This window comes from Mauremys mutica, chromosome 4 (genome assembly GCF_020497125.1).
Source record: "Mauremys mutica isolate MM-2020 ecotype Southern chromosome 4, ASM2049712v1, whole genome shotgun sequence".
NCBI lineage: Eukaryota > Metazoa > Chordata > Testudines > Geoemydidae > Mauremys > Mauremys mutica.
The window spans coordinates 29421592-29448483 of NC_059075.1; the positions used below are offsets into that span (position 1 = coordinate 29421592).

The 26892-nt window shown below is 39.8% G+C and overlaps 1 protein-coding gene across 2 annotated transcripts in view; it reads left to right on the forward strand.

The window, feature by feature from the left end:
* Positions 1-26892, forward strand: part of BTBD7 (BTB domain containing 7) — a 100274-nt gene that overhangs the window by 29975 nt on the left and 43407 nt on the right. For both annotated transcript variants that reach the window (XM_045016054.1, XM_045016053.1), the window contains exons 2-3: positions 12140-12327; positions 17217-18296. In XM_045016054.1, coding sequence (XP_044871989.1) covers positions 12246-12327; positions 17217-18296 — 1162 coding nt within the window. In that variant the 5' untranslated portion in view covers positions 12140-12245. The remainder of the gene's footprint in view (positions 1-12139; positions 12328-17216; positions 18297-26892) is intronic.

Consider the following 26892-nt stretch of genomic DNA (forward strand, 5'->3'; position numbering starts at 1 on the left):
AGGTATATATATGCAAGCAAGAAGCAAGCTAGAGATAACGAGGTTAGTTCAATCAGGGAAGATGAGGCCCTGTTCTAGCAGTTGAGGTGTGAAAACCAAGGGAGGAGAAACTGGTTTTGTAGTTGGCAAGCCATTCACAGTCTTTGTTTAATCCTGAGCTGATGGTGTCAAATTTGCAGATGAACTGAAGCTCAGCAGTTTCTCTTTGAAGTCTGGTCCTGAAGTTTTTTTGCTGCAGGATGGCCACCTTAAGATCTGCTATTGTGTGGCCAGGGAGGTTGAAGTGTTCTCCTACAGGTTTTTGTATATTGCCATTCCTAATATCTGATTTGTGTCCATTTATCCTTTTCCTTAGAGACTGTCCAGTTTGGCCGATGTACATAGCAGAGGGGCATTGCTGGCATATGATGGCGTATATTACATTGGTGGACGTGCAGGTGAATGAACCGGTGATGGTGTGGCTGATCTGGTTAGGTCCTGTGATGGTGTCGCTGGTGTAGATATGTGGGCAGAGTTGGCATCGAGGTTTGTTGCATGGATTGGTTCCTGAGCTAGAGTTACTATGGTGCAGTGTGCAGTTACTGGTGAGAATATGCTTCAGGTTGGCAGGTTGTCTGTGGGCGAGGACTGGCCTGCCACCCAAGGCCTGTGAAAGTGTGGGATCATTGTCCAGGATGGGTTGCCTCCATCAGCTCAGGATTAAACAAAGACTGTGAATGGCTTGCCAACTACAGAACCAGTTTCTCCTCCCTTGGTTTTCACACCTCAACTGCTAGAACAGGGCCTCATCCTCCCTGATTGAACTAACCTCGTTATCTCTAGCTTGCTTCTTGCTTGCATATATATACCTGCCCCTGGAAATTTCCACTACTTGCATCCGACGAAGTGGGTATTCACCCACGAAAGCTCATGCTGCAAAACGTCTGTTAGTCTATAAGGTGCCACAGGATTCTTTGCTGCTTTTACAGATCCAGACTAACACGGCTACCCCTCTGATACTTTTTGTTCTTTCTTTTGTGTAATGCACCTTCAAGGCTACACATGTGACACTGTGGATGAAGAAAGCTTGGTTGTGGTTCTCACCACTATGGCACCAGAGAGCTTTGCTGGTGTTTCCTTCTCATTTAAGCCTTGTTGTGAAGGCCTTAGAATGAAGGACCAGGGTTACTGTGTGTTTTTTGTTTTGGTTTTTTGTTTTCTCCAATTTGTAAAACACCACTTTTTTACAGGGAAAGGGTTACTTTTTTATCGTAACTTCATAAAGGAGCACATTGTCCAAAGCTTGTAATTCTTCAAGAAAGCCAGAAGAACAGTCTTTCCTAGTACAACGAACTAATTAGGCCTACTCTTTGTACTTGCTCCTTAGTTACCTCTGATACACTTTTATGCCTAGTATGAAGTTTAGCGCAAGTTAGTTAGAATGTGCAGGTTTCTTAAAAATGGTCAGAAATGTAAATTTAACTGTCCTTTCTACTGTGACTTTGCTTACCGTTTTGATGCAAAGAACTGTGCAACAGCCTCCTTTGCAAGCACAGATTTGGAGCTATAGATTTGGACTTTCAGGTTTTTGATGCTAAACAAGAAGGATAAACTCAAGATTACTTTCCATCAGCTATGTTTCTTCCTCTTTTGGTCTAAACCTATGACCTTGATATTTGTGGTCAGGCTAGGTAATTGAAAGGTTCCATAGTTTCTCTAGGTTTTTTACTGTTGTGTTCAAATGCTTTAACTACATCAAGCCAGATTTCTACAAGATTAACAGTAGTGTCAGCCTGTAGTCGGTTGGGCCCCTCCAAAATCTTCAGTTGGTTTTGTTGAGTGAAGCACCTTCTGTAAAGTTCTTTTTTAGTGTAAAATATGCTATGTTTTGCAAATGTATGACATTTATGGTTGGACCTTGCCTTTCAGATGTTACCTCGCTCATATTGTCACTAATGTCCTTGAACCGACATGTCTACAACTATACTGCATACAGTTGTTTTTATGGTATAATCACAGCGCTGTGCTATTTCTTGGCTGTCTTAAAGTTAATGCATGAAAATGGAATCTTAATGTGTTACTTGATACTAAGTCCAAGGAATTGTTGGGCGAACCAAACACTATAGTATCCCTAGCCTAGATAAAAGCAATAAGAAACAAGTATGTAATTTATGCAACTGGGATTCCTAACTCTGAACATGAGTTCTTACTGTGGCCAAAAGGCTAATGTGATCCTTGGAGCTATAAACAACACTGTCGAATAGGAATAGGGAGAGGCTATATTACCTCTTTGTTTGGCACTGGTGCGATCACTGCTGGACTAGAATGTCTAGTTTTAGTGTCCACAATTCAAGAAGGATATTGATCAATTAGAGAGGGTTCAGTGAAGAGCCACAAAAATGATTAAAGTTTTGGACAACATGCCTTATCATGATAGACTCAAGGAGCTCAATCTATTTATTTAAACAGAAGCTCAGACTATATGATCACAGTGGTCCCTTCTGGCTTTATAATCTGTGAACTCTTTTTTGCTCTCTGTGTAAAATGTGTTCATTTTCAGTGGTTCCCAAACTTTAACAACCTATGAACCCCTTTCACTAAAATGTCAAGTCTCATTAACCCCCTCCTAAAAATGAATATTTCCAGGATTTTCTCCTTTACCTGAGTATAAATTATAAAAGCAGTGATCTTGTTAATATGAAATTTGTTTTTATAACATGCTTATTACACACTATTAATTATTATTTATCATTACAGTATTTTTATTACATTATGAAAACGGCAACACTCTTCCAAGATCTCACTTTCGTAGCTTGTATCACTTTGAATACACTTGCTATAAGACAAGGCTCTCTGTTTCATCAAGAAGTATCAGATGTGAAACAGCCTGAAGGTATTTAAGAAGCCAACTCAAAGAGTTCCTCCTACACAAGCATTCAGGTCTTGAGCAGTCCAGGCAAACAACGCACGTTACAACAAAGCTTAAACTTGTTCTTCATAATAATTTTAAAAACAATACTAGCTGCCTATTTAATTTTAAAAACAGCAAAAAATATCCACCTCCTCTTCCATTTCTTATAAGGACTCTTGAAATTTAAATCTCCTCAGTGTGATAGATATGCTTGCTTTGATCTGCTTAGCTCTTGGAAGTCCAGGGGCTCTGGGCTGCCGGCTCTGTGCTGCCCAGGGTCCCTAGGGACAGCTGTCCGCTATTAGGGAATTTTTTCCCGAGAACCCCCTGTAACATTTGGTGAACCTCCAGGCGTTCACAAACCCTAGTTTGGGAACTACTTATTTAAATAATAGAAATAAAAAGCACATCATGTTGGTGTTAAGTAACTTATTAGTCTGTTCAGTTTTAAGAGTAGGACATTTCATAATTCTCTGGCGATAACTCCAATTCCAGAAGAAATATATAGAAGAAATACAAGTTTTCAAAATATGAGGGGGAGGAAAATATCAAATCTTCTGTTGTTGGCAGTACTTCATGTTTTTACACTTTGTACCTCTTAATTAAATCCCAGCGGTTAACAGAAAATGGCATGAAAATGTGGTGTTAATAGGTGACTTGTATACAAAAGCATGGCTGTTACCCAAAGTTCAGTCTACACACAGTTTTTGTTATATGAAAGTTTCAGGTCCAGTGACTTTCAGCAGTCAGCCCAGATCCCTCAATGTTAGACCCTTGTATATTCTCTGGTTTTGAAAAAAATGGGAAGCTTGTTATATTTCAGGCATAGCAGCTGACTTTGACTGGACTTGTTAGATTTTTATCTTTCTTTTTCATTTAAGTAACTGTTTAATCTGTAAGCCCCCCCTTGCCTTCCAAATGTGTTCGAGAGCACAGTTGAGGCTTCTGACCAAATCAAATATTGCCATTTTCATGGGTCTCAATCTCTACTTTCAAATACTAGTTAGTGCATTGCAGACTTGTTGATATCAAGAAGTTGGGCACAGTCACTTAACTCTTGTGTATGTTCATGTATTCTATATGGTGTCCACTATCCTTTTTCTGGATGTTTTCCATCCTCAAAGGTCAGCAAGTCATTCCAGTTCTCTTTTTAATAGCAAATAATTAAATGAATCTATATAAACTTCAGAAATACAGCTTTAATACAGAGAAACATTAGTTCTGTGGACAAAAATTCCACATCCATGACTTTTTGTTTCCCCTGCAATATATATTATCAAACACCTAAAGCAGTCAAAGGAGTGTGGTGATAACTGGTGTAAGGAGAGATGAAATCTTGAATTTATAATTGAATGTTGAATACGTGTTAATGATTTGCCATAGCTTTCTCCTGTGTCCATTGATCTCCCTGTGCAGCTGGTCTTCACCACAGTGTATCAGAGGCATCATTGTTGAACGTCTCTATGGTTTGGCTGAGATTTTCAGCCAGATGGATGATTTCAGTTCATACCTGGAAAGCTGACTGCTGTACTAACTGGCTTGGCTCAGCCAAGTTCAGATGTAAAGATGTGGCCCTTATGCTAAGTATGCTACTATATTACTGATTTAACAAAAAAGTAATTTTAAAAGGCTGAAAATAATCAATTAAGATTTACAAAAGTATTCCATTATACTTACAGTTCATATATGCGGTTAATGACCATACTGACATGAACATTCAATAACTTTGACCTATAAGATATAATTAACTATATGTAGGTAATTTAAATATATTCTAATTACATACTTTCCTTTATACTTCTATATCTTGGGCTAAAGAATTCTTTCAATATAAACATTACAAATATGCAGCCCTTTCCACATATATCTCTGTGCTATTTGCATGGTAGCTGGTGAAACTCCCGTAGTTTCCATAAAAATGGCCATGCAACACCAGAAAGCAACTTCAAGAACAACAAAGAGACTGCTAAAAAGGAGATAAAACAGCAGACTTTCAAGTGGGAGGTTTTGGTCAGGTTATGCAAAGCATATTTTACTAGATGTTTCACTAAATTCCTCCCACGCTGAAACCCCATGTATATAAATGGAATTTTATTTATTGTGGAGTGACTGTTTTGACACAGCTTACATCTTCTAGGATGACTTTTTCACATTAGATATTCTAGATTTGTTGAAAGGATTCACTTTGATTATTAATAGTATTTAGAATATATAGCATCTAATATTTTTGTAATCCGTCTCTGGCTGAAATTTGCTTGCAAGTTTGGGAAGTTTTAGCAACTACTTTTTAGTGAATGTATGCAACACTTGAGCAGCTTTAAATATTTGTGAATTCTATTATATCATGTAAATTTACGAGCCACTTGCATGTCTTGCTCATCCAAATATTTCATTGACTTCAGTGGGGACTTTGGGTACCCAAGAAACTTACACCAAGAGTTTTCAGTCAATTGCAATTTAAGGACTTGTTACTTACTGTGTGGTGCCTAGTGCCTTCTGCAAGGGTGCTGAGCATCCTCAACTTTCATTGAATCACTGTGTCTTGAGGGTACTCAGCACTTTTCAGGATCAATCCCCAAGTACAACTAACACAAAAGAAAAATAGGGCTGAGGGAGCAGAAATTAAATGACTCTTTATAATTGTCAGTAGCTGTGACAGCTTTACATCATGATATTTAAGAACAGAAACAAGAGAACCTTGTAACCTTTGCTCTTTAGTTATGCATCCTGGAAGGCACTACAGTTGCTGAATAGAGAGCGCAAGAAAACCAGAGTATCTTGTTTATAGAAACTAAATCTACTTATAATTAAACCAAATTTTGGAGTTGGCAGAAAAAAAGTTCACACTGTCATGGTCTTCTGTTTGACAGGTTTTTCTGAGCCCCTGTGCTGTTTGAGACAGTTTTTTTTCCCCCCTGTTACTTATGTACAGAGCTTGAAAAACTTACACTTACTAGCCCAAGCCCTAAGCCTTCTAACTAGAAAGAAGACTGCTGGTACTGTCCTCCACCTTTCTCCCCCCCACCCCCTACTACCCTCAGTCATGTCTTCTATGATTTAAAGGAATAAAGTGTGTACTGTTTGCCAATGTTAGAATTAAATAGTTATCTAACTTTGTACATTTTAATGCAACTTATTAAGGCTGGTTGAACAACAGAACAAAAGTTAATTGTGTGTGTGTGGAGGGGGGTTGTACTACTTTAACCTTTATACCAGTATAGTTAAAGCGATACAAGTTTTGTATGTAGATTAAACCCTGAGACTGTAAGCTCTCTAGGGCAGGGAACTGTTTTTTTGCTTTCTATACAGTGCCTAGCACAATGGGTCCCTAAATCTTATTGGGTTCCTGGGCTATTATAATAAAGCATTTTGTAGACACCTTTCAACTTAGACATAAGTACATAATCCCCTCCATCCAATGCATCTGTGTTTTCATTGTGGGGGAGGATGTGCACCTTAGGCTGCTGATATTCAGCTGACAGGCTGTTGTTCCCTGTGGTGATAAAATGTTAACACTGCAAATTGAAAACAAATCTAAACAGATCTTCCTGAGAAGAGGAGGATTTAAATAAGCTTGTGCCTGTACATAGACAAAGCAGTAAAGAAACAATGCAAAAAGATAAGCGAAATTGGATAGAAAGTAAGGCTAGTGAAGCTAAAGAAGCAGGGGAAAGAAACGATAAAAGAACAGTCTACACAATCCTGAAACAGTTAACAGGATATGGATCAAAATTCAGAAGTATCCCAGTGAAAGGGAAACAAGGAGAAATTTTAAAAACGCAGGAGGAACAAGAAAATAGATAGCTGGAACACTTCAAAGAAGTGCTAAACAGACCAGAGCCAGTTACAAGACTGGAATTCAGCAATGATAAACCACTAGACCTAGATATAAATGGATCTGAGGTAAAAATCAAAGAAGTGTAAAAAGCACAGCAGAAGCTGAAAAATAAGAAGGCAACTGGTTTGGATGGCATTCATCCTGATATGCTTAAATATGGAGGTGAAGACATGGAATCAGTCATCTGTTCGCTGTGCAACAAAATATGGACGGAGGAGAAGGGCCCTCGGTATCATAATCAAGTTACCAAAGAAAGGTGATCTAAACAATTGTTCAAATTGGAGGGGAGTAACACTTCTATCTGTCACAGGAAAAGTATTAGCAGCAGTCCTCCTGAACAGAATGAAAGAAAAGATGAATACCACACTACGGGTACGTCTTCACTACCCGCCATATCGGCGGGTAGCAATCGATTTCTCGGAGTTCGATATATCGCGTCTCATCTAGACGCGATATATCGAACTCCGAACGCGCTCCCATCGACTCCGGAACTCCACCACCGCGAACGGCGGTGGCGGAGGTCGATGGTGGAGCCGCGGACGTCGATCTCGCGCCATGAGGACGGGTAAGTAATTCGAACTAAGGTACTTCAACTTCAGCTACGCTATTCGCGTAGCTGAAGTTGCGTACCTTAGATCGAAACACCCCCCCCCCCCCCAGTGTAGACCAGACCTACATGAACAACAATCTGATTTAGACAAGGGAGATCATGCACAGACACTGTTTTCACCCTGAGATGGATTATTGAGAACACAATTGAATTCTAAGGCAGTCTTGCCATCAATTTTGTGAACTTTCAAAAGGCATTTGATAGTGTAAACCAGGGATCTCAAACTCAAATCACCACAGGGCCACATGGACAATTTCCTGGTGCAAGTGCTGGAGGAACCAACTAGGGACAGAGCTCTTCTTGACCTGCTGCTTACAAACCAGGAAGAATTAGTAGGGGAAGCAAAAGTGGATGGGAACCTGGGAGGCAGTGATCATGAGATGGTCAAGTTCAGGATCCTGTCAGAAGGAAGAAAGAGCAGCAGAATACAGACTTCAGAAAAGCAGACTTTGACTCTCTCAGGGAACTGATGGGCAGGATCCCCTGGGAGAATAACATGAGAGGGAAAGGAGTCCAGGAGAGCTGGCTGTATTTTAAAGAATCCTTATTGAGGTTGCAGGAACAAACCATCCCAATGTGTAGAAAGAATAGTAAATATGGCAGGCAACCAGCTTGGCTTAACAGTGAAATCCTTGCTGATCTTAAACACAAAAAAGAAGCTTACAAGAAGTGGAAGATTGGACAAATGACCAGGGAGGAGTATAAAAATATTGCTCAGGCATCCAGGAGTGAAATCAGGAAGGCCAAATCATACTTGGAGTTGAAGCTAGCAAGGGATGTTAAGAGTAACAAAAAGGGTTTCTTCAGGTATGTTAGCAACAAGAAGAAAGTCAAGGAAAATGTGGGCCCCTTACTGAATAAGGGAGGCAACCTAGTGACAGAGGATGTGGAAGAAGCTAATGTACTCAATGCTTTTTTTGCCTCTGTCTTCACAAACAAGGTCAGCTCCCAGACTACTGCACTGGGCAGCACAGCATGGGGAGGAGGTGACCAGCCCTCTGTGGAGAAGGAAGTGGTTCAGGACTATTTAGAAAATCTGGACGAGCACAAGCCCATGGGGCCAGATATGCTGCATCCGAGGGTGCTAAAGGAGTTGGTGGATGCGATTGCAGAGCCATTGCCATTATCTTTGAAAACTCATGGCGAACTGGGGAGGTCCCGGATAACTGGAAAAAGGCTAATTTAGTGCCCATCTTTAAAAAAGGGAAGGAGGAGAATCCGGGGAACTACAGGCCAGTCAGCCTCACCTCAGTCCTAGAAAAATCATGGAGCAGGTCCTCAAGGAATCAATTCTGATGCACTTAGAGGAGAGGAAGGTGATCAGGAAGAGTCAGCATGGATTCACCAAGGGCAAGTCATGCCTGGACTAACCTAATTGCCTTCTATGAGAAGATAACTGGCTCTGTGGATGAGGGGAAAGCAGTGGATGTGTTATTCCTTGACTTTAGCAAAGCTTTTGATATGGTCTCCCACAGTATTCTTGCCAGCAAGTTAAAGAAGTATGGGCTGGATGAATGGACTATAAGGTGGATAGAAAGCTGGCTAGATCGTCAGGCTTAATGGGTAGTGATCAATGGCTCCATATCTAATTGGCAGCCGGTATCAAGCGGAGTGCCTCAAGGGTCGGTGCTGGGGCCAGTTTTGTTCAATATCTTCATTAATGATCTGGAGGATGGTGTGGACTGCACTCTCAGCAAGTTTGCAGATGACACTAAACTGGGGGGAGTGGTAGATACGCTTGAAGGTAGGGATAGGATACAGAGTGACCTAGACAAATTGGAGGATTGGGCCAAAAGAAATCTGATGAGGTTCAACAAGGACAAGTTGCAAAGTCCTGCACTTAGGACGGAAGAATCCTATGCACTGCTACAGATTAGGGACCGAATGGCTAGGCAGCAGTTCTGCAGAAAAGGACCTAGGGGTTACGGTGGACAAGAAGCTGGATATGAGTCAACAGTGTGCCCTTGTTGCCAAGAAAGATAACGGTATTTTGGGCTGTATAAGTAGGGGCATTGCCAGCAGATTGAGGGACGTCTGAGGTACTGTGTCCAGTTTTGGGCCCCTCACTACAAGAAGGATGTGGAAAAATTGGAAAGAGTCCAGCGGAGGGCAACCAAAATGATTAGGGGGCTGGAGCACATGATTTATGAGGAGAGGCTGAGGGAACTGGAATTGTTTAGTCTGCAGAAGAGAAGAATTTGGGGGGGGATTTGATAGCTGCTTTCAGCTACCTGAAAGGGGGTTCCAAAGAGGATGGATCTAGACTGTTCTCAGTGGTACCAGATGACATAACAAGGAGTAATGGTCTCAAGTTGTGGTGGGGGAGGTTTAGGTTGGATATTAGGAAAAACTTTTTCACTAGGAGGGTGGTGAAGCACTGGAACAGGTTACTTAGGGAGGTTGTGGAATCTCCTTCCTTAGAGGTTTTTAAGGTCAGGCTTGACAAAGCCCTGGCTGGGATGATTTAGTTGGGGATTGGCCCTGCTTTGAGCAGGGGATTGGTCTAGATGACCTCCTGAGGTCCCTTCCAACCCTGATATGCTATGATTCTATGAGGACTAGTACATTGGCCCAAGGGCCACATCACTGACACCTTTATGTATAAAGATACAAAAGTCCCCACCCTCTACTTCTGGCCCTGCCCCCACTGCACCCCTTCCACAAGGCCACTGCTCCGCCTCTTCCCACTCCTTCCTCGCCCCCATTCCAACCTCTTCCCCAAAGTCCCCACCCCAACTCTGCCCTCTCCCTCCCCCTATTCCAACCCCTTTCCCAAATCCCCGCCCCTGCCCTGCCTCTTCTCCGCCACCTCCCCTGAGTGCACGTCTCCCTGCTCCTCCCCACTCCCTCATGGAAAGTGCTAAGCACCACCAAATGCCTGGAGGTAGGCAGAAGAGCGGGGATGCAGCACACTGGGGGGAACGGGGGGCAGTGGGTGAGGGGAGCTTGGCGACAGCAGGAAATAACTCCGGAGGTTGCGGGGGAGCTTGGAGGGCTGCAGCAAATAACTCCATGAGCTGTGTGTTTGAGACCCCTGGTGTAAACTGAAAAACAATGTGGAGAATTGTGGAACAAAATGTTAATTAATTTTGTTGGAATTCCATAATGAAGACATTCTATACCAACTCAAAATTCTGCATTAAAATGGAAAATGGATTGAGAGAGCCATTCAGCAACAAGACAGGTATCATGCAGGGGTGTGTTCTGTCTCTTTTTTTTTTTTGTTTATGCTAGTCATCGACTATGGATTAGAACAATGTGACAGTGATACATATAGCCTAAAATGGAACAATTCAAGGCTATTTGATCTAGACTTTGCTGACGACATTGCTCTTATCAATGAAGATGCCAACGGACTACGCAAATGTATAAACCAAGTAAAAAGTAATGGAGAAGATAGGTTTGCGATACAATGCAAAGAAATGTAAAGTCATGTTAATGGGGACTATAGGGACACAAATCAAAACTGGAGAAGGTGAACAATTTTACATATCTTGGAAGTACCATCAGCCAAGATGGTCCTAGTTCCAAGGAAATAAGATGACTTGGGAAGGCAAATAATGCATTTCAAAGAAAAAACATCTCCCTCAAGACAAAACTGAACGTGTACAAAGCAATTGTTATCGCCATCACAACATATATCCATGAGACATGGCAATTTACCAAGAAAGATATGTAAAGGCTGGATGCATTTCATCACAAATGTCTGAGAAGAATATTGGGAATAACATATAGAGACAGGAAGACGAATGAGATCAGAAAAATTACTGGACAAGACACCCTCTCACAAGTAATCTACAAAAGAAGATGACAGTGGCTGGGACGTGCTGAGAATGGAAAAAGAATGCTTACCAAATACCGTCCTTGAATGGAAGCCAGAAAACGCAAGAAGAGAGAGAGGAAGACCGTGAATAACATGGAAACTAACAGTTCTGAATGACATCAAGCACCTCAATGTGAAATTGCCAGATTTGGAGAGAAGGGCAGTTGACAGGCAAGGGTGGAAAATGTGGGTAGCTCAGTGTGCAGCATAGCACGGGATGGACTAAGGTCTGTACATACAACATGAATCCTTGTGCTATATGTCTTTGGTGCTGAGTTCCCTGGCTTACCTAGTGCATTGCAATATTTACTTGTACATGATTACCTACCTTTTGACATTAAAGTACACCTTGTATTTTCTATAAGGAATTTATTTTATGTGAAGACTTGGTTTGCTTTTAACAAATTTATCTAAGTCTTAGGGCTGGTCTATACTAGAAAAGTATAACTGTTAGTTATGAGTTTACTTATATATATAGTTATACTGGTTTTAAATCCTGGTGTGGATGCATTTATAATGGTATAAAGGTGCATTCTAGCAGGATAGTTTATTCTGCTTTCCCAACCAGAATAAGCTGTACCTGGTATAATCCGTTTTATACAGTTAAACTGTATCTACATTAAAGGGAATTCTTGTAATTTTAACTTTACTGATCTATAAAGCTTTGCTGCTTTAATTTATAGGTAGGCCCATAATTAGAAACTTGCTAGCTAAAAGTTAATGATTGATACAGCTTTCCTGTTACTTGGTAATTTTAACATGCAACTGCATTATTATGAATAATTTGGAAGAAAAATATTCTTTGATCGTCATCCATAGGGTGATCACTTTTTAAAGTTATTTTTGTCTTGAAAATTGTACTAGAGGATGTCTGATTAGGAACATAAATGAGCTTTTTCAATTTCATACATTTTAGACTACCTATTGAGAACAATTAATAAAACAATCATTTATTGCTATTTTTTGTTTTTTCTTTAGAAATGGAGGAACATAGTCTGCTGGATCTGGGATTGAAGGTTTATAATGGATTATGGGATAATACATTGAAGAGCCAGCAGGCGGCATGCCTGAGTGACTGAAGAAGATGGGTGCTAATGCATCTAACTACCCTCATTCGTGTTCCCCAAGGGTAGGGGGAAATTCGCAGGCACAACAGACATTCATAGGTAACTTTCAATTCTCCTGCCATTTTTATAACATTTACTGTATTATATGTGCAGTGGGCTTGGATTGCTTGCAGTACTGGTAATGGGATGCAGAGCCTTTTATGTTCTACTTCACCTGTTTGAATCCACTCAAGCTCAGTAGTGCATGAAATCTGGTACTTTTTAATAACTATTTGGCCTATGTGCAAAATGAGTTGATGTTCCCAGTTCCTAATGGACAGATGTCCATGTGATAAAAACCACCATCACAGTTGGCTCTCTGGACAGTCTTAACCATACATGACAACTGTCCTTGCTTACAGGGACAGATGGTACCTGTTAAACAGTACATGTACCATTTTTCCACTTTGTTTCCCCCAGAAAGCTCTGTGCGTCATATTTTAATAAAATTAAAATGTTTCTATTTTTATTCCCCCTCTTCTCCCCCCCCCTCCTCTTTCCTGTGTTGTTGACACTGTCTACAAAGAGATTGAATCACTTTCTCCCCCATAGAGGTGATCACTCCAGTACATGGTTCAGGCACAACCTGGGAAACTCCATTCTCCTGTCCCTACTCTATTTTTCTTCTGATAAACAGAGGCCTTTATTTTGCAGCAGCACTAAAATCATTTAAACAGAAATTTGTGTGTTTTAGGAGCTCTTAAATCAAAGCTCTTTGGAGGTGTGTGTATGTTTGTTTCACAATGGGGGCCCTTAAACACTACCATAATACAAATAATTAAAAAGCCGACTGGTTTCACTGATGGCATTTTTTTTTTAAATCTTCTTCAGAAATCTGACAGCCTGAAGATTGTTCTTGTTATGGTAAATAGCATAAATGCTCTTATGCTACCACTTATTTTCTTGGATTACCCGTTGTTGACATTTAAAATCCTAATTTGCAATGTAAGCACATAGTTATATAAGATGTGAAACTCCTTTTTTTGAGTGCTTTTACTTGTGATGTGGAATCAATAGTTAACCAATGATTATGATGCAATATTATTCCTATATTTAATCATCACTGAAAGTGCAGATACGTCCTAAGCAGAGAATCATCTCTTTGAATCCTTTTTGAATATGCATCTTTTAATCCACCAGAAGTTACTGAGAATCTGAGTAGATGCAATCTTCATAACATACTGCTTATCTCCAAAGTAGACTCTTCATTTTGTGTGTGTACTCACTTCAGGATGCCAAGAAAACTGTTGTTGTAAATATCACCTGAGTGCCTGGGACATTACTTCCTGCAAGACTTTAAAAATTTAAGTGTTCCACTTATATCCCTTTAATTTCTGATTAACAAGTAGTAGTGATAAACAAATTGAGCTATCTTCCTTTACAATCCCAAGCGCAAGTCTTTCCATCATAGCAAGAATAACACTCACAAGATTGATATCTCCATCTACCTGAATGCTGCAACCCTAATCCCCCGCTCCCTCCAGACAACTGACCCTGAAATCAGTCAACCTAGTCAACCAGACCATACCCCAAGCAGTTTTACCCTGAAAAGGAGACATGCCAGAGATTCCATGGAGTTAACTAGGAACTTGGCTATTGCTATTAATTATATGTGGAAGATGCAGGGATGGGCTGCAATATAAAACCCTAAGATAGATACCAACATTTGTCACCTCTAAATTACAGCGACCCACAATTTATCCAGTGAGAATTAAGGTTGAGATTTTCAAAGAAGCTTGGGGAAAAAGGACATCAAATCTCAGTGAAAATCAATGGAAGTTAAGCACCTAGTCCTCTTATGGTTGCTTTGAAAATCCCAGCCTAAAACCCTACAATACCATGATTATGTATAAGGATTATCAGGGCCTTTCCCCTAATGTCTTTCCCTACCCTCTTTTTCTCCTCTAGTCTCCTTGACTTTTTGTTGTCTTGTTTCTTCTTTCTTCATTCTTTTGGTTCCATGACTGAGCACAATATCTATTTTCCTCTAACAGAATAAGACTCTGTTACTGAGCCTTTCAGCAGTTGATCGAATAACTACTGTTTATTCTTAGAAATTAGCACTTTTCTAGTCCCATGACTATGTATGGAACATGTTTTCTATCCATGAGATTTATTTACTTTCTAAAAATAAAACTGGATATATGAAAACAAGGTCATAAGGTGGTTTTGTACACACTATCTTTTTACTTCTGGGGAATCTAGGTTCAAATCATGTTATCTTAGTCTCTACTTATTCCCCATTAAAACTTGATACCAATGTCATAGTATAGGTATAGTCTGAGTGCTAGATTGAGAAAACTAATCGGTAAAGCAGTTGGAGTATTTTCATGGTGCCTGCCCTGTGTTGCTAGTCACTTCCTTCCAAGAACACTAGTCACTTGCAGTTCATAAAGAGAGAGTACATAAAATAGAAAGTACGCCCTTTTTTCCCCCGCTGCTCTGAGAATACGTTTGTTCTACTAAAGATTTAAACATAACATTTTCATCTTTGTTGCTGCTTTGCTTTCAAAACTCAGAATAAGGCTTTCATACCATTTACCGTGGTGAGATGCCTATTTAAGGTTTTATTTTTAAATACAGTTCTACAATTCCATTCTGAAAAAGTATAGGCATGCAGAGGACTGGATAAATCCCATTATTATTCATTGTCACTTGGCCAAGTAGTTTCTTTGGGCAGTTATCTGTTTTCTGAAATGTTTGTTTGCTCAAAGATGAGTATAAACTGAGGAGCATGAAGCAATTGTCATTTTAAAATTCACAGCATGTAACAACTCAGTGTCTCAAAGGGGAAAAATAAATTCTTTAATTTTATTTTTCCACTGTTGGACTAAGAAGAAAATCAAATCAGCATATGGAGACATTAATTGAAAATAGTGTTTTGCAGAGAGATGCTGAGCTGCTAAATTACAACAGTGACCCATCTATATCTTCAGGCTTTCTCATTTTTTCCCTCTGGCTCAAATCTGGGTTGACATACAGTTATTAAAATAATAGTGTACTCTCAGAATAGATAGAATACATGATTGTACATAATACTGTAGTATTAATTACAGTTAGGGCCTGTATCTCGTACATGGTGTCTAGTACATGCTAAATTGCACCATGTTTTGATTTTCAGAGGTGATTCAGGTGCAAGTAAAAGAAGAGGGGATGAGAGTTCTGCAGTCCTGGTCTGCATTTTTTTTTTTAGGAGCTTTTTGTAATCTTCTTATTATTTTGGAGCCTGGGGATCACAGAACCATCAAATGCAATTTAAGCACTTTTAATTTTTCTGCAGGTCTGTTGACATTCTTGCATGTTCCCTTTTTGGAAAATGCACTTCAACATAGTGTATTTTATGGAATTATAATTATTTTACATAGTGCCACAAGTGTGGATGGCAATTAATAAGAGTAGACTCCTGCTCCAAGCTTTCTGTCTAATATAAAGATCACACAAATAAAGATGTTGCAATGGAGAGATCAATGAACAATAAAACATGGGGAGAAAGGATGTTTGTTTTTTGGAATTGTGAAGTAGGATCTTTTGGGTTGCAATCCTTTGAGCTGTCCGTAGCTTTTCATTTAAATCTTCAGATAATTTTACTTGTTACTCATACTGTAAACTTGAGGCATTCCCTGTTCTGGTAGAATTTAAATGAAGCTGGGTACAGTGGGAGAGACACTTCCTTCATCCACAAACTGTCCTGTGTTGCAGAACCAGTAAAGCAAATACTGTAAAATGGGTGGCGAGGTTTTAACTGCTTTTGCATAACAAGTATACAGTGGAATTACACAGCCATCTGCATTGGTGACAGTGAGTCACAACAATTTACAGAACAATTCTTTGTTCCCACAGTCCGCCAGGTTCTAAAAAGTGGTTTCAGCTGAGTTTGTGCTTTTCACAGTTCACGAGGCTTAATCTGAAATGCTACAATATTAGCTATATAACTAACACTGTATTTTCACAGGCTAATTTCATAGTAATGTTGTAACATGAGTGTATCACTCAATCCTACTTAAAATAATGAAGCTCTCTTAGAAAATGTGCAATAAAGTATATATGTTATAAAAGCCACGATAAAACTTTTAGTTTATATAGGGCACAGAGGATTAAGTTAGTTGAGAATAAAGGTGGTGTAGTGACTCTGCAGACTGAAAAAGATAGAACCACACTGTGTAATATCAATAGTACACATGTAAAATACTTTATTAAAAAGTATATTTGAAAATACTATTCTAAATAAGCATTGTTACCATAATAATTTTTTATTTTTTTTTGTAATTGCTAGATTATATCTGCTGCTTTTCTAAAGTAGATGAATGTATTTCCCCATGTAAGGTTTGTTTGGTTCATGTGAAATCTTTTCCCTACCTGTCATATGGCAACTGGAAAAAATAAGACTTCTGTTGGTTTTTTTTTTTGCCATGTCTGCAATAGTGTATTTAGAGATTGGGGTTTATAAGTAAAATGAGGTCAACACATGGGTTGTAACAAAAAGTTTTAAAAATTTGTTAAATAAAAATCTGCAAAAAGCTGATCATGCCTTTTTCAGTAGCTACAGTTTGGAAATGCAGGCAAAACATATACTTTAAATTAAAATGGATTCTCACAATGTAGTGGGTTTGGGTGGGGTCGGAAAACCATATTGTATTTGTGAACTTTAGAATTAGATTATACACATTTATTATCTATTCTGGAAAAGTGGATAATTTTATTACTCCTTTGCCTCTGGTTAACAAATTGTACTAAAGGCTATTGCTCGGAGATGAATAAATGAACCTGCAGTGATTCACTTGCAAATCTGACTAGTGCCTATTTAAAGAACTCGATGTAAAGACAAGGGAAGATTATGTAATTTGTGATGACATTTGCTAATCTTTATCTAACCAAAGATACCAGTGGTTCAACATTAATTTTTTTCTTCATATGTTTTTAATCCCATTAAATTTTCCTTTCATCTTCAGGAACATCATCCTACTCTCATCAGGGTTATGGCTGTGAATCAAAACTGTATAGCCTTGACCATGGCCATGAGAAACCTCAAGACAAGAAAAAGAAAAGCTCTGGCCTTGCCACCCTCAAAAAGAAATTTATTAAGCGTCGGAAATCTAGCCGGTCTGCTGATCATGCCAAGCAGATGCGAGAGCTCCTCTCAGGCTGGGATGTTAGAGATGTCAATGCATTAGTAGAGGAGTATGAGGGAACTTCAGCCTTAAAGGAACTTTCTCTACAAGCAAGTTTGGCAAGACCAGAAGCCAGGACACTACAGAAAGACATGGCTGATTTGTATGAGTACAAATATTGTACTGATGTAGACTTAATATTTCAAGAAACTTGCTTCCCTGTGCATCGTGCGATATTAGCAGCAAGGTGTCCATTTTTTAAGACACTGCTTTCTTCCTCACCAGAATATGGAGCAGAGATAATAATGGATATCAACACAGCTGGCATAGACATGCCTATGTTTTCAGCTTTGTTACACTACCTTTATACAGGAGAGTTTGGAATGGAAGATTCGAGATTCCAAAATGTTGATATCCTTGTGCAGCTTAGTGAAGAATTTGGAACACCAAATTCCTTAGATGTTGATATGCGTGGGCTGTTTGATTATATGTGTTACTATGATGTGGTTCTTAGTTTTTCATCCAACTCTGAAATGGTAGAATCATTTGGTGGAAGTCCAAACTGTTTAGATGAAGAGCTCAGAGCTCACAAAGCTATTATTTCATCACGGTCGCCATTTTTTCGACACCTACTGCAAAGGAGGATACGAACTGGTGAAGAAATCACAGACCGAACGCTGCGGACTCCAACTAGAATTATACTGGATGAATCTATCATACCAAAAAAATATGCTAAGGTCATTTTAAACTGTATGTATACAGATGTGGTGGACCTCTCAGTTTTGCACTGCAGCCCCTCAGTGGGGAGTCTAAGCGAAGTTCAGGCTCTCGTAGCAGGAAAACTAAACATGACTAGGGCTGAAGAAGCTATGGAGCTTTATCACATAGCACTGTTTTTGGAGTTTAACATGCTTGCACAAGGTATGTAATATTATGTTCATTTTAGCTCCTCAGATTGAATACAAGGTTAAATTGCTTCTTCCTTTTAGTTTTTGAAAACGTTTACCCAGTCACACTTGGGTTTTATTATGCCATTAGATACTAGCTCTTATTCATCAGTAGATTTCAAAGCTCATTACAAAGTATCATTGTTCTCATTTTATGTATGGAGAAACCAAGGCACAAAAACTTGAATGGCTTGCCCGAACATCACCCAGCAGTGGCAAAGCCAGGAATAGAACCCATGTCTCCCACGTTCCATCCAGTGCTCTAGCCACTAGGCCACACTGTCTCTCATAACATAGCCACTTATTAATATAAGTTCTAATCTACTTCTGAGTCAGGGTGTGCTAATATGAGTAGATCTTTGGGAAATGACACCTGAAAAACAGGGCCCTTTACTGTGTCTCAACTAGAACACCCAAAAAGTGGGACACCTAAAATCACTAGTCACTTTTGAAAGTCTTTAATTAAACCGTGTTTAATGTTTTCACTTCAAGGGAGGGAGCATGGTTCAGTGGATGGAGGACTTGAGCTGTGTTGGTACTGAGCTGTTGGGTGATCTTGCGCAAATCACTTCATCTTTCTGTGCCTGTTTACGTACTCATCTGTAAATTTGGGATAATTTCACTTATTCCTTTTTAAAAACCTTTAAACTCTGTGTGAAAAGCATGATATAAGAGCCTAAGTATTTTTTTAAGTTTCACTGTTAGCATAGACTTACTTGTGAAAATGTATTGCATTTAAACATCTTTGAAAAAGAATGAAGGCAGATATCCATTTGTGGGTGTAAATGACATGAGATGGGAAAATCGGTGAGCTTTGTTTTTAAGCCTCATCTTGAGACAAGGAAATATTCTGAGTTTCATAATGGGATGCAAGTTGTTAAGATGATGTATAAATTTGAATGGTTGGCTATATAGATTATGCAAAATAGATTACATGACTTCTGCGGATTACTGGGAAAGTTCAGAGCAATAGAAGGCTTTTAAATTGGTAAAGATATATTAATCATTGAAAAGATACTTAAACAATTTTTCAACTTTCAAACAAGTTTTCAAATAAAAATTCAAAGGAAAAAAGTTGATGGCTAGTGCCTCAAGGTTAGATTAATGAGAAATATATCACTGAATACAAAGAAGAAGAACGAAATAAAGCAAAATGTATGGAAACATAAATATTGGGCATCGTGGATGACAGGAATAAAAAGTGGGATTAGCAGCATAATTTTTCCTGGGTTTAAAAAAATCCTTTCACTATTGACAAGTAGGACACTTCCTTGCAAATGGAGTGTTGGGTAGGGAGTAATCAATTTATGCATAATTCAGGCTTTCATTTTATGTTGTTGGTCCTTATGCTTCTGAAGATGATGATTCAAACACGAACCAGTGCAGAGCTGTCTTCCTGAGTATGCAGACAGCTCCAGCACCTGCAGATTCTGACGTCAGGTGTTGGCCCTTACCACCTGTTTGAATTTAATGTGCCTGCCATGTCATGTGTTCTGGGACTTGTACCCTTGAAGTATTTGGTATTGGCCGCTGTCAGAGGCAGGATTCTAGACCAGTGGACCATTTGTCTGATCTAGTATTGCAATTTCTAGGCTCTTATCTGTGACACTGTATAATGTTGCAATGAATTTGAACAGAAGATGCAGTATATGGCAGGCCAAGTATATAGGTAGCTTGGATCCACTGGAGAAACACTGCATGGAGCAGCAACTGCAGTGCTTCTAATCTCCCTGTCTGAGGGAGAAAAGATCATCTCTATCCTTTCAGGCCACCATTGCTTAGACCTCCTCCTGAGAACCTTTTTTTTTTTTTTCTCCTTTTCATGGAGGCCCTTTCCTACCCAGCCTGACGTTGGACAGGCATTGTGTAGGTATAGCTGAGGGCATAATTTGTACTATGGCATCTTTATTACTGACAATGCATAAAATAGAGAACATAGCATGACATTCAGAACTCAGTTTGTCTTCAGTGTTGACAGTTGTAGGGGGAAAAAAACCATAATTTTACTTGTAAACTGGCAGATTTGTAATGGAATATATTGAGACTATATAGTGACATACAGCACTGTTATGCCATTTTTTAAACAGTCACTTTTCAAAGTCGATCTGCACTTTAAATATTTTCTAACTGTAACAAGAAACGTGGCTAGTTTAGGAAACTTGCAGAATATAGATTATTTAACAGACACTGCCAGAATCTTTCTATTCTGCAGTGTGGGTACTAAAGAATAGATGAAATTACTGGAGGAAGATCATGTTTTATATGGGCTACTGTAAGAGTGATATTGAACTGTGGAAGACAGAAATGTGGGACGTTGACTTGTTTAAGTAGTTTGTGTCCTTCCCTAGAGGACTATGTCAGGAATACATTTTGCAGGTAATAGTCTTGAAGGCTGTGAAACAGTCCTTGATGCTGACATAAGAACTATTGAAAGATGAAGGATGCATATTTCTCGCAGAATGCTACTGCAGACTTTTCTTTCCTGTAATATTCCTAGAAATATTTCTGAACCGTGAAATGTAGAATGGACTGTAATGAAACATTTTTCTGGACCCTCTACAGTGGAAGAATGTGAAATGTGTGTTTGGCACTAAGAAATGTCATTGCTTCTACTCTGAAGGTGTCCGAGTACATGGAAAACCTTCTGTATTCTCTCCTGGCTTGTCAGTTTAGCAGCTACATAGAAAGTTGGTTAGTCTGTTGTTTTTTGTATAAGAATTTTGTCAGTGTCCAAATGAGAATCTCCATGATAATAAGAAGGTACCAGAGCAATATATGCCCATCTTGTAAGCAAAGCAAAATAATAATAATAATAAATAATGAAATTGGAAACTAAAGAGGTATGTTCCAAGTCATGATGAGAGAGCTTTAGTGCCACCCTCCCTTGAGGTCTCCTTGGGTTTCAAAATTTTGATGGTGGAATTTGCAGATCAATAATTGTTTGTATTGCTGTTTTATATTACCGTTATGGATTAACTTGACAAATAACATAAAACACATTTTAAGGAAATGAAACTGCAGGTTTTAGTTCATAAGTATATTTTGTCACTTTTTACAGCTGTGGCCAATCAAACAGTAGGTATTAATTTATTTGTAAGCAATAACAAATGTTACTCCAGTTTTTAGATTGCATTTGGTATATGAATTGAAAGCAAATAGTGAAAACAAGTGGTTCTTCGAGTGCTTGCTCATGTCAATTCCATTCTAGGTGTGTGCGTGCCCATGTGCACAGTTGTTAGAGACTTTTGCCTTAGCGGTATCTGTAGGGCTGGCTTGGCGCCCTCCGGAGTGGCGCTGTCATGCGGCAGTATAACAGGTGCCACCGGCCTTATGCCCTCTCAGTTCCTTCTTACCGACCTTGATGGTTGGTTGGAGTGCCTGGTCTTGCTTAGCAAGAGCATTAGCGATTCTTCACTGTTCAGAACGTTCTCCTTTGTTATTTAGTCAGTGATTGGTTAGCTGTTAAGTGTTTAGTAATTAGGGTCCCAGTTGGGACTTTGTCCTGCAGCAGTGTATGCCCCACTCCCCAGGCTTTAAGCATGTTCTGAGTGTAGCTGGCTGATGCCCATCAGTGACCCTCACAACAGTTGTCTGAAGTGCCTGGGAAAGTCCCATCAAAAAGACACATGCTGGATCTGCAAAAATTTTCATCCCCGAACTGAAAAAGAGCAAGACATTCGATTTACAGGCCCTCCTCATGGAGGCTGCTCTGTGCCTGGCATCAGAACCCTTGAATTCGGATTCCATGCCCACTACTCCAGCATTGGCATGCAGTGCACTGCTAGCACCAGGTTCCGCCTGGCACCATTCCCCTCTAAAGTACTGAAGAAGCGATCTAAGTCATCTGGTCTGCAGGCACCACAAAAGGGAACTTTGAGTAAAGGACCTGAGCTAGGCCTCGTGCCTGCAACAGAGGCTTTTGTGGGTAGCTGTGTGGTTGGACCCCCAAGCCCAGCCAGGGACCCACCTCCGACTCCGTGGAGCGCTAGTGGGTCCTGGCCTATCGCAGGGCCATCTGTGCCTGAGGTGGGCCCAGCAGCCAAAGAACAGTTAGGCCGACTGGCACCACAGATCACTTCAAAGTTTTTTTTTTCCTGCTGCTGATGGCTCATCTCAATTGATTGGCCTCTTAGTTGGTATGGGTACTTCCACCTTTTCATGTTCTCTGTATGTATAAATATCTTCTGTCTGTGTGTTCCATATTATGTATCCGAAGAAGTGAGCTGTAGCCCATGAAAGCTTATGCTGAAATAAATTTGTTAGTCTCTCAGGTGCCACAAGTACTCCTGTTCTTTTTGCGGATACAGACTAACATGGCTGCTACTCTAGAATGACAGGTTTCAATGTTACTTATTTTAGTTTTGCACACCTGTCCTGGAGTAGAGGAGCTCCAACAACATTCAAACTGTCCCTTCCCTCAGGAATCTCAGCCTGATACTGGTTTTCTTCTCTCTTTGGAACTTATAACAATTGAGATACATGTTTTGACATTTGGGGAAGCTGACCCAATCTTAAGTGTTGCAGTGGTACAGCATATTTCTCTGTACATCACTTAAATGTACATCACTGTGCTGGAACAATTGGTAGCTGCCCTCCCCCCCCCCCCTTTCTTTGAGCTTTCTTCTGCCAGCATTTACTAGAATCACTTGGCTTACGTTTTGCCACTGTGGTTCCCACTTTTTACTTTTTTTTTTTCTTGTCCAAAACATTCAGCAAGTGAACAGGAATCTGTTTTGCATTTAGAGCCTGAGTCTCAAAGCAACAATTTATCTAACCAATCAGAATGTAATTAATTGAACTAGAATCCTTTTTATCTTGCATATTAGATACAGATTTCTGCCTAAAGGGCTTGTGAGCAGTCAGCTTCCACTTTTTTCACTAATAGTTGCCTTCTCTGCTGGGCTGCTGTATAAAAGAATTCCTGCTATGTAGCAAATTCCACTCACTCATGAAGTGCCTTTGGTCTCCTTTTGCTGACTTTGATTTGCAAGTTTATGTCCATATGAGCATCAAGAAATTGGTGTATTGTCAGTGTATCCTGGATGTCTTCACAGGTATCTGGATATGCCAGATAAAATATTTTTCTCAGGTCCTCTGCTAGTTCAGTTGTGGTCTCTGCTTTTGCCCTTTTCCTGGTCTTTAGCCAAACCCTTGCTAGTTCTGTTTGATTGCTGGCTGCAAACTGTATATCAGGAACTTCTACCAAGTCTGGATTGCTGTCTTTTCTGGGGATAAGTTATGCAACCCTATCAGAACGGATTCACTCAAGCTGGCTGCTAGAAAAACCCTATCTGTCCATCTTCTCAACCATTCATTTGTGGTATGATAAATTAGATGAAATGAGCCTTCCAGGAAGTTTTTACTTCAAACTGGGACAGTTTGATCACTCTCACCTATGCTTCTGGAGAATGGAGTGGGTAAAAAGTGCTGTACATATCCTGTCTCACCCAAGTTCTCTGGCCCCATTCAAGCAGCTGAATCCTTTGACATTACCTCTACAGGTGATTTTTTTCAGCTTCTTAAGTCCTTTCTGCAGCTTCTCCCTGTTAGCAAGTTCCAAATTGACCAAAGCTTTGAGTCTCCGGGCTTGGCTACACTTGCAAGTTGCAGCGCTGGTAGAGGCTTTCCAGCGCTGCAATTAGTAACCGTCCACACCTGCAAGGCACATCCAGCGCTGCAACTCCCTGGCTGCAGCGCTGGCTGTACAGCTGGCCAGGTTGGGGTATAGCGATTGCAGCGCTGGTGATCCAGCGCTGCTCATCAAGTGTGGACACACACCAGCGCTTTTATTGGCCTCCAGGGAATAAGGAGATATCCCAGAATGCTTTTAACTAAATTACTTTGTTTTGTTATGCAGCCTCTCTTTGTTTTGTTGTGAACTCCGATCAGAGCGCCGTTGAACTGCTTATCTAAAAAACAAACACTGATCACAGCAAACAGGAGCTATCTGTACCTGGCTGTGAATGATCAAATGAGAGGCAAGCAGTTTGCTTGACAGAGAAACAGCGTTGGATGCAGGCTGTTTGCAATTAAGACTAAGGGCTCGCGAACATTTTGTGATTTTTAAATCCAGGGAAGCTAACACACAGTGTTGGCTCCAAAAATCCACTCTCTATCTTCCCCGCTCCCTGTCACAGTACATCACCCTCCACCCCCCTCTTTTGAAAAGCACGTTGTTGCCACTTGAATGCTGGGATAACTGCCCATAATGCAGCACTCCCAACAGCGCTGTAAATGATGCAAATGTGGCCAGACACCAGCGCTGGTAGCTGTGAGTGTGGCCACACACCAGCGCTGGCCCTGCACAGCTGCACGACCAGCGCTGTAACTCCCAGCGCTGCAACTTTCAAGTGTAGTCAAGCCCTCCCTTGTTTCTGGAAAACCTCTTGGTTCATGCTAGTCAGGTTGCTGATTCTCTTTTCCAATCTGTTTTGCCCCAGCCCGGACTCGACATTTTTGAAGGTTGGCTTCAAAATCAGTGCAAACACTTTTTATAGCTCCAACTATTTTTTTTCTATTTCTTCTGATACCAGTGTCTCACTGTTTGTGGCCTTAGAGGCTGGCTTCCCAGTGGAGACATAGTGAGTAACACAGAGTCTGGGTATAGTCTAAGTGTAACTTGTTTTATTTACACACACTTGCAATAGAGGTGATCAAACAGCTTGCAGACAATCCCTTCTTTGGTAATCTGAGCCCAGTTCCTAACAGCTACTCTGCCTTGAGAACTGACTCTCATTAGAGACCAAGGCAGAGAGCAAACTTTCTACTGTTGCTTATACAACACACTCTCCAAGAACCACTGCCTCTACACATTATCTTGCATAATCAAAAGTAACAATACAATGTCTTTCCAAGACAGACCATTTGCTTGCATGCTAATAGAATAAAAAAAGTAGAAGACTGTGTAACAGGGCCACCTGATGATACCTGCAATACTTTTCACACAACTCCAAACGCCATGCAGAGTAGCCAGCTGCTAAATTGTGTGATAAAGATCAAGAGAAGGCCCCATGTCAGTTTGTTAATCTTCTTCATTAATGGAGATGTTAACATTTGAAATTCCATTACTAGCTTTTATTAGTAGCTTTTACTAAATCTTCAAACCAAATTGCTAAACTTTAGATAGCTGCCAGACGTCTACTATGAATCAAATAGTACCTTTCAGATTAACTGAGTGTTCAATTAAGATTGAAACTATTGATTTTATTTCGTAACTAAAAATTAAATTTGCTCTTGAAGGAGACTCTACTGTTCAAATGAAAATGTTTTGCTTTACTTGGAGCCTGATGTAACTTCCATTAAAATTAATTGGAGTCTTGCAACTTTAGAATCATTAACTTTAATGGAAATCAGATTGGGCCTTTTGAAGTATGAACTGAACTGGTCAGAGAACATGTCTGCTCTATAGACCAATCATATCAATAACACTGGACCTAATAATGCTCATGGGACTACTCAGGTAGGAAAAAAAGCTATGCTTGGGTAGTAAGGATTTATAGAGTGTTAGATCGTAAAATACTACAGCATACTATATAAATATCAATTGTACTAGGATTTTGCCTGTCTGCAGTTTTTCCTTATCTAGAGATTGAAGTTGGTGTGGAAAACCAATTTTAAATTGTCTGAAAAATTAACTTTGATTCCAGGCCTCTTGCTATATGTTGTATCATTATTTTTGAGATGCTGATTTAGTTTCCCAACAAGGGTAAAAAATAAAACACTTCATTTCTTTCAAAGCCTTATTCAGTCTTTGATCTGGAGGCACACACCATCTAACATCAAAAACACTCTTGATCTCAGCAGGACTGAAATATCCAAGCACCAGGAAACCCACACTAGCAACATTAAATGTACATAAATGTATTGTGGGAAAGTTAGAACAAATATTATGTCAGTTATAGATCAGTGCAGCATGAATAATCAAGTACTCAAAGAACTTGTTTACTCAATTCAACAAAGTAAAGTAAATATAAGTGAGTATATAAATACACAATCTAAAACAGTGGTTCTCACACTTTTTTGTATTGGTAACCCCTTTCACACAGCAAGCCTCAGAGTGCGACCCCCGCCACCCTTTATAAATTAAAACCACATTTTTTATATATATATATTTAACACTACTATAAATGCTGGACGTGAAGCAGGGTTTGGGGTTGGAGGCTGACAGCTCACGACCCCCAAGTAATAACCTCGTGACCCCCTGTTTGAGAACACCTGAATTCTAAAGTAATCTGTATCTGTTTAGCCTTGAACTACTTGTACTTAATTCCTACATCAGTTTATGGGTTTTACACTGAGAAAATTAGGAAGAATACCCTTTTCGGGAATAATGAATATGGTGTACAAAATTCTGGAAAGTTTAAAAGAATGGAGGATTTGGTCTGTAATGAATAACTACAGTATTTAAAAAGAAATTGAACTCCAGCAGGGAAACGGATTGAAAGCACTGTCCTATTTTTTCTTTCAGCGGCCTCTTTATGTTCCAGGAGTGCATGGCTTTACACAAATACTAAAGTGTTGGCTAACTGCATCTCGTCCCCCTCCCCCACTCACTACAGCTCCCCCCACAT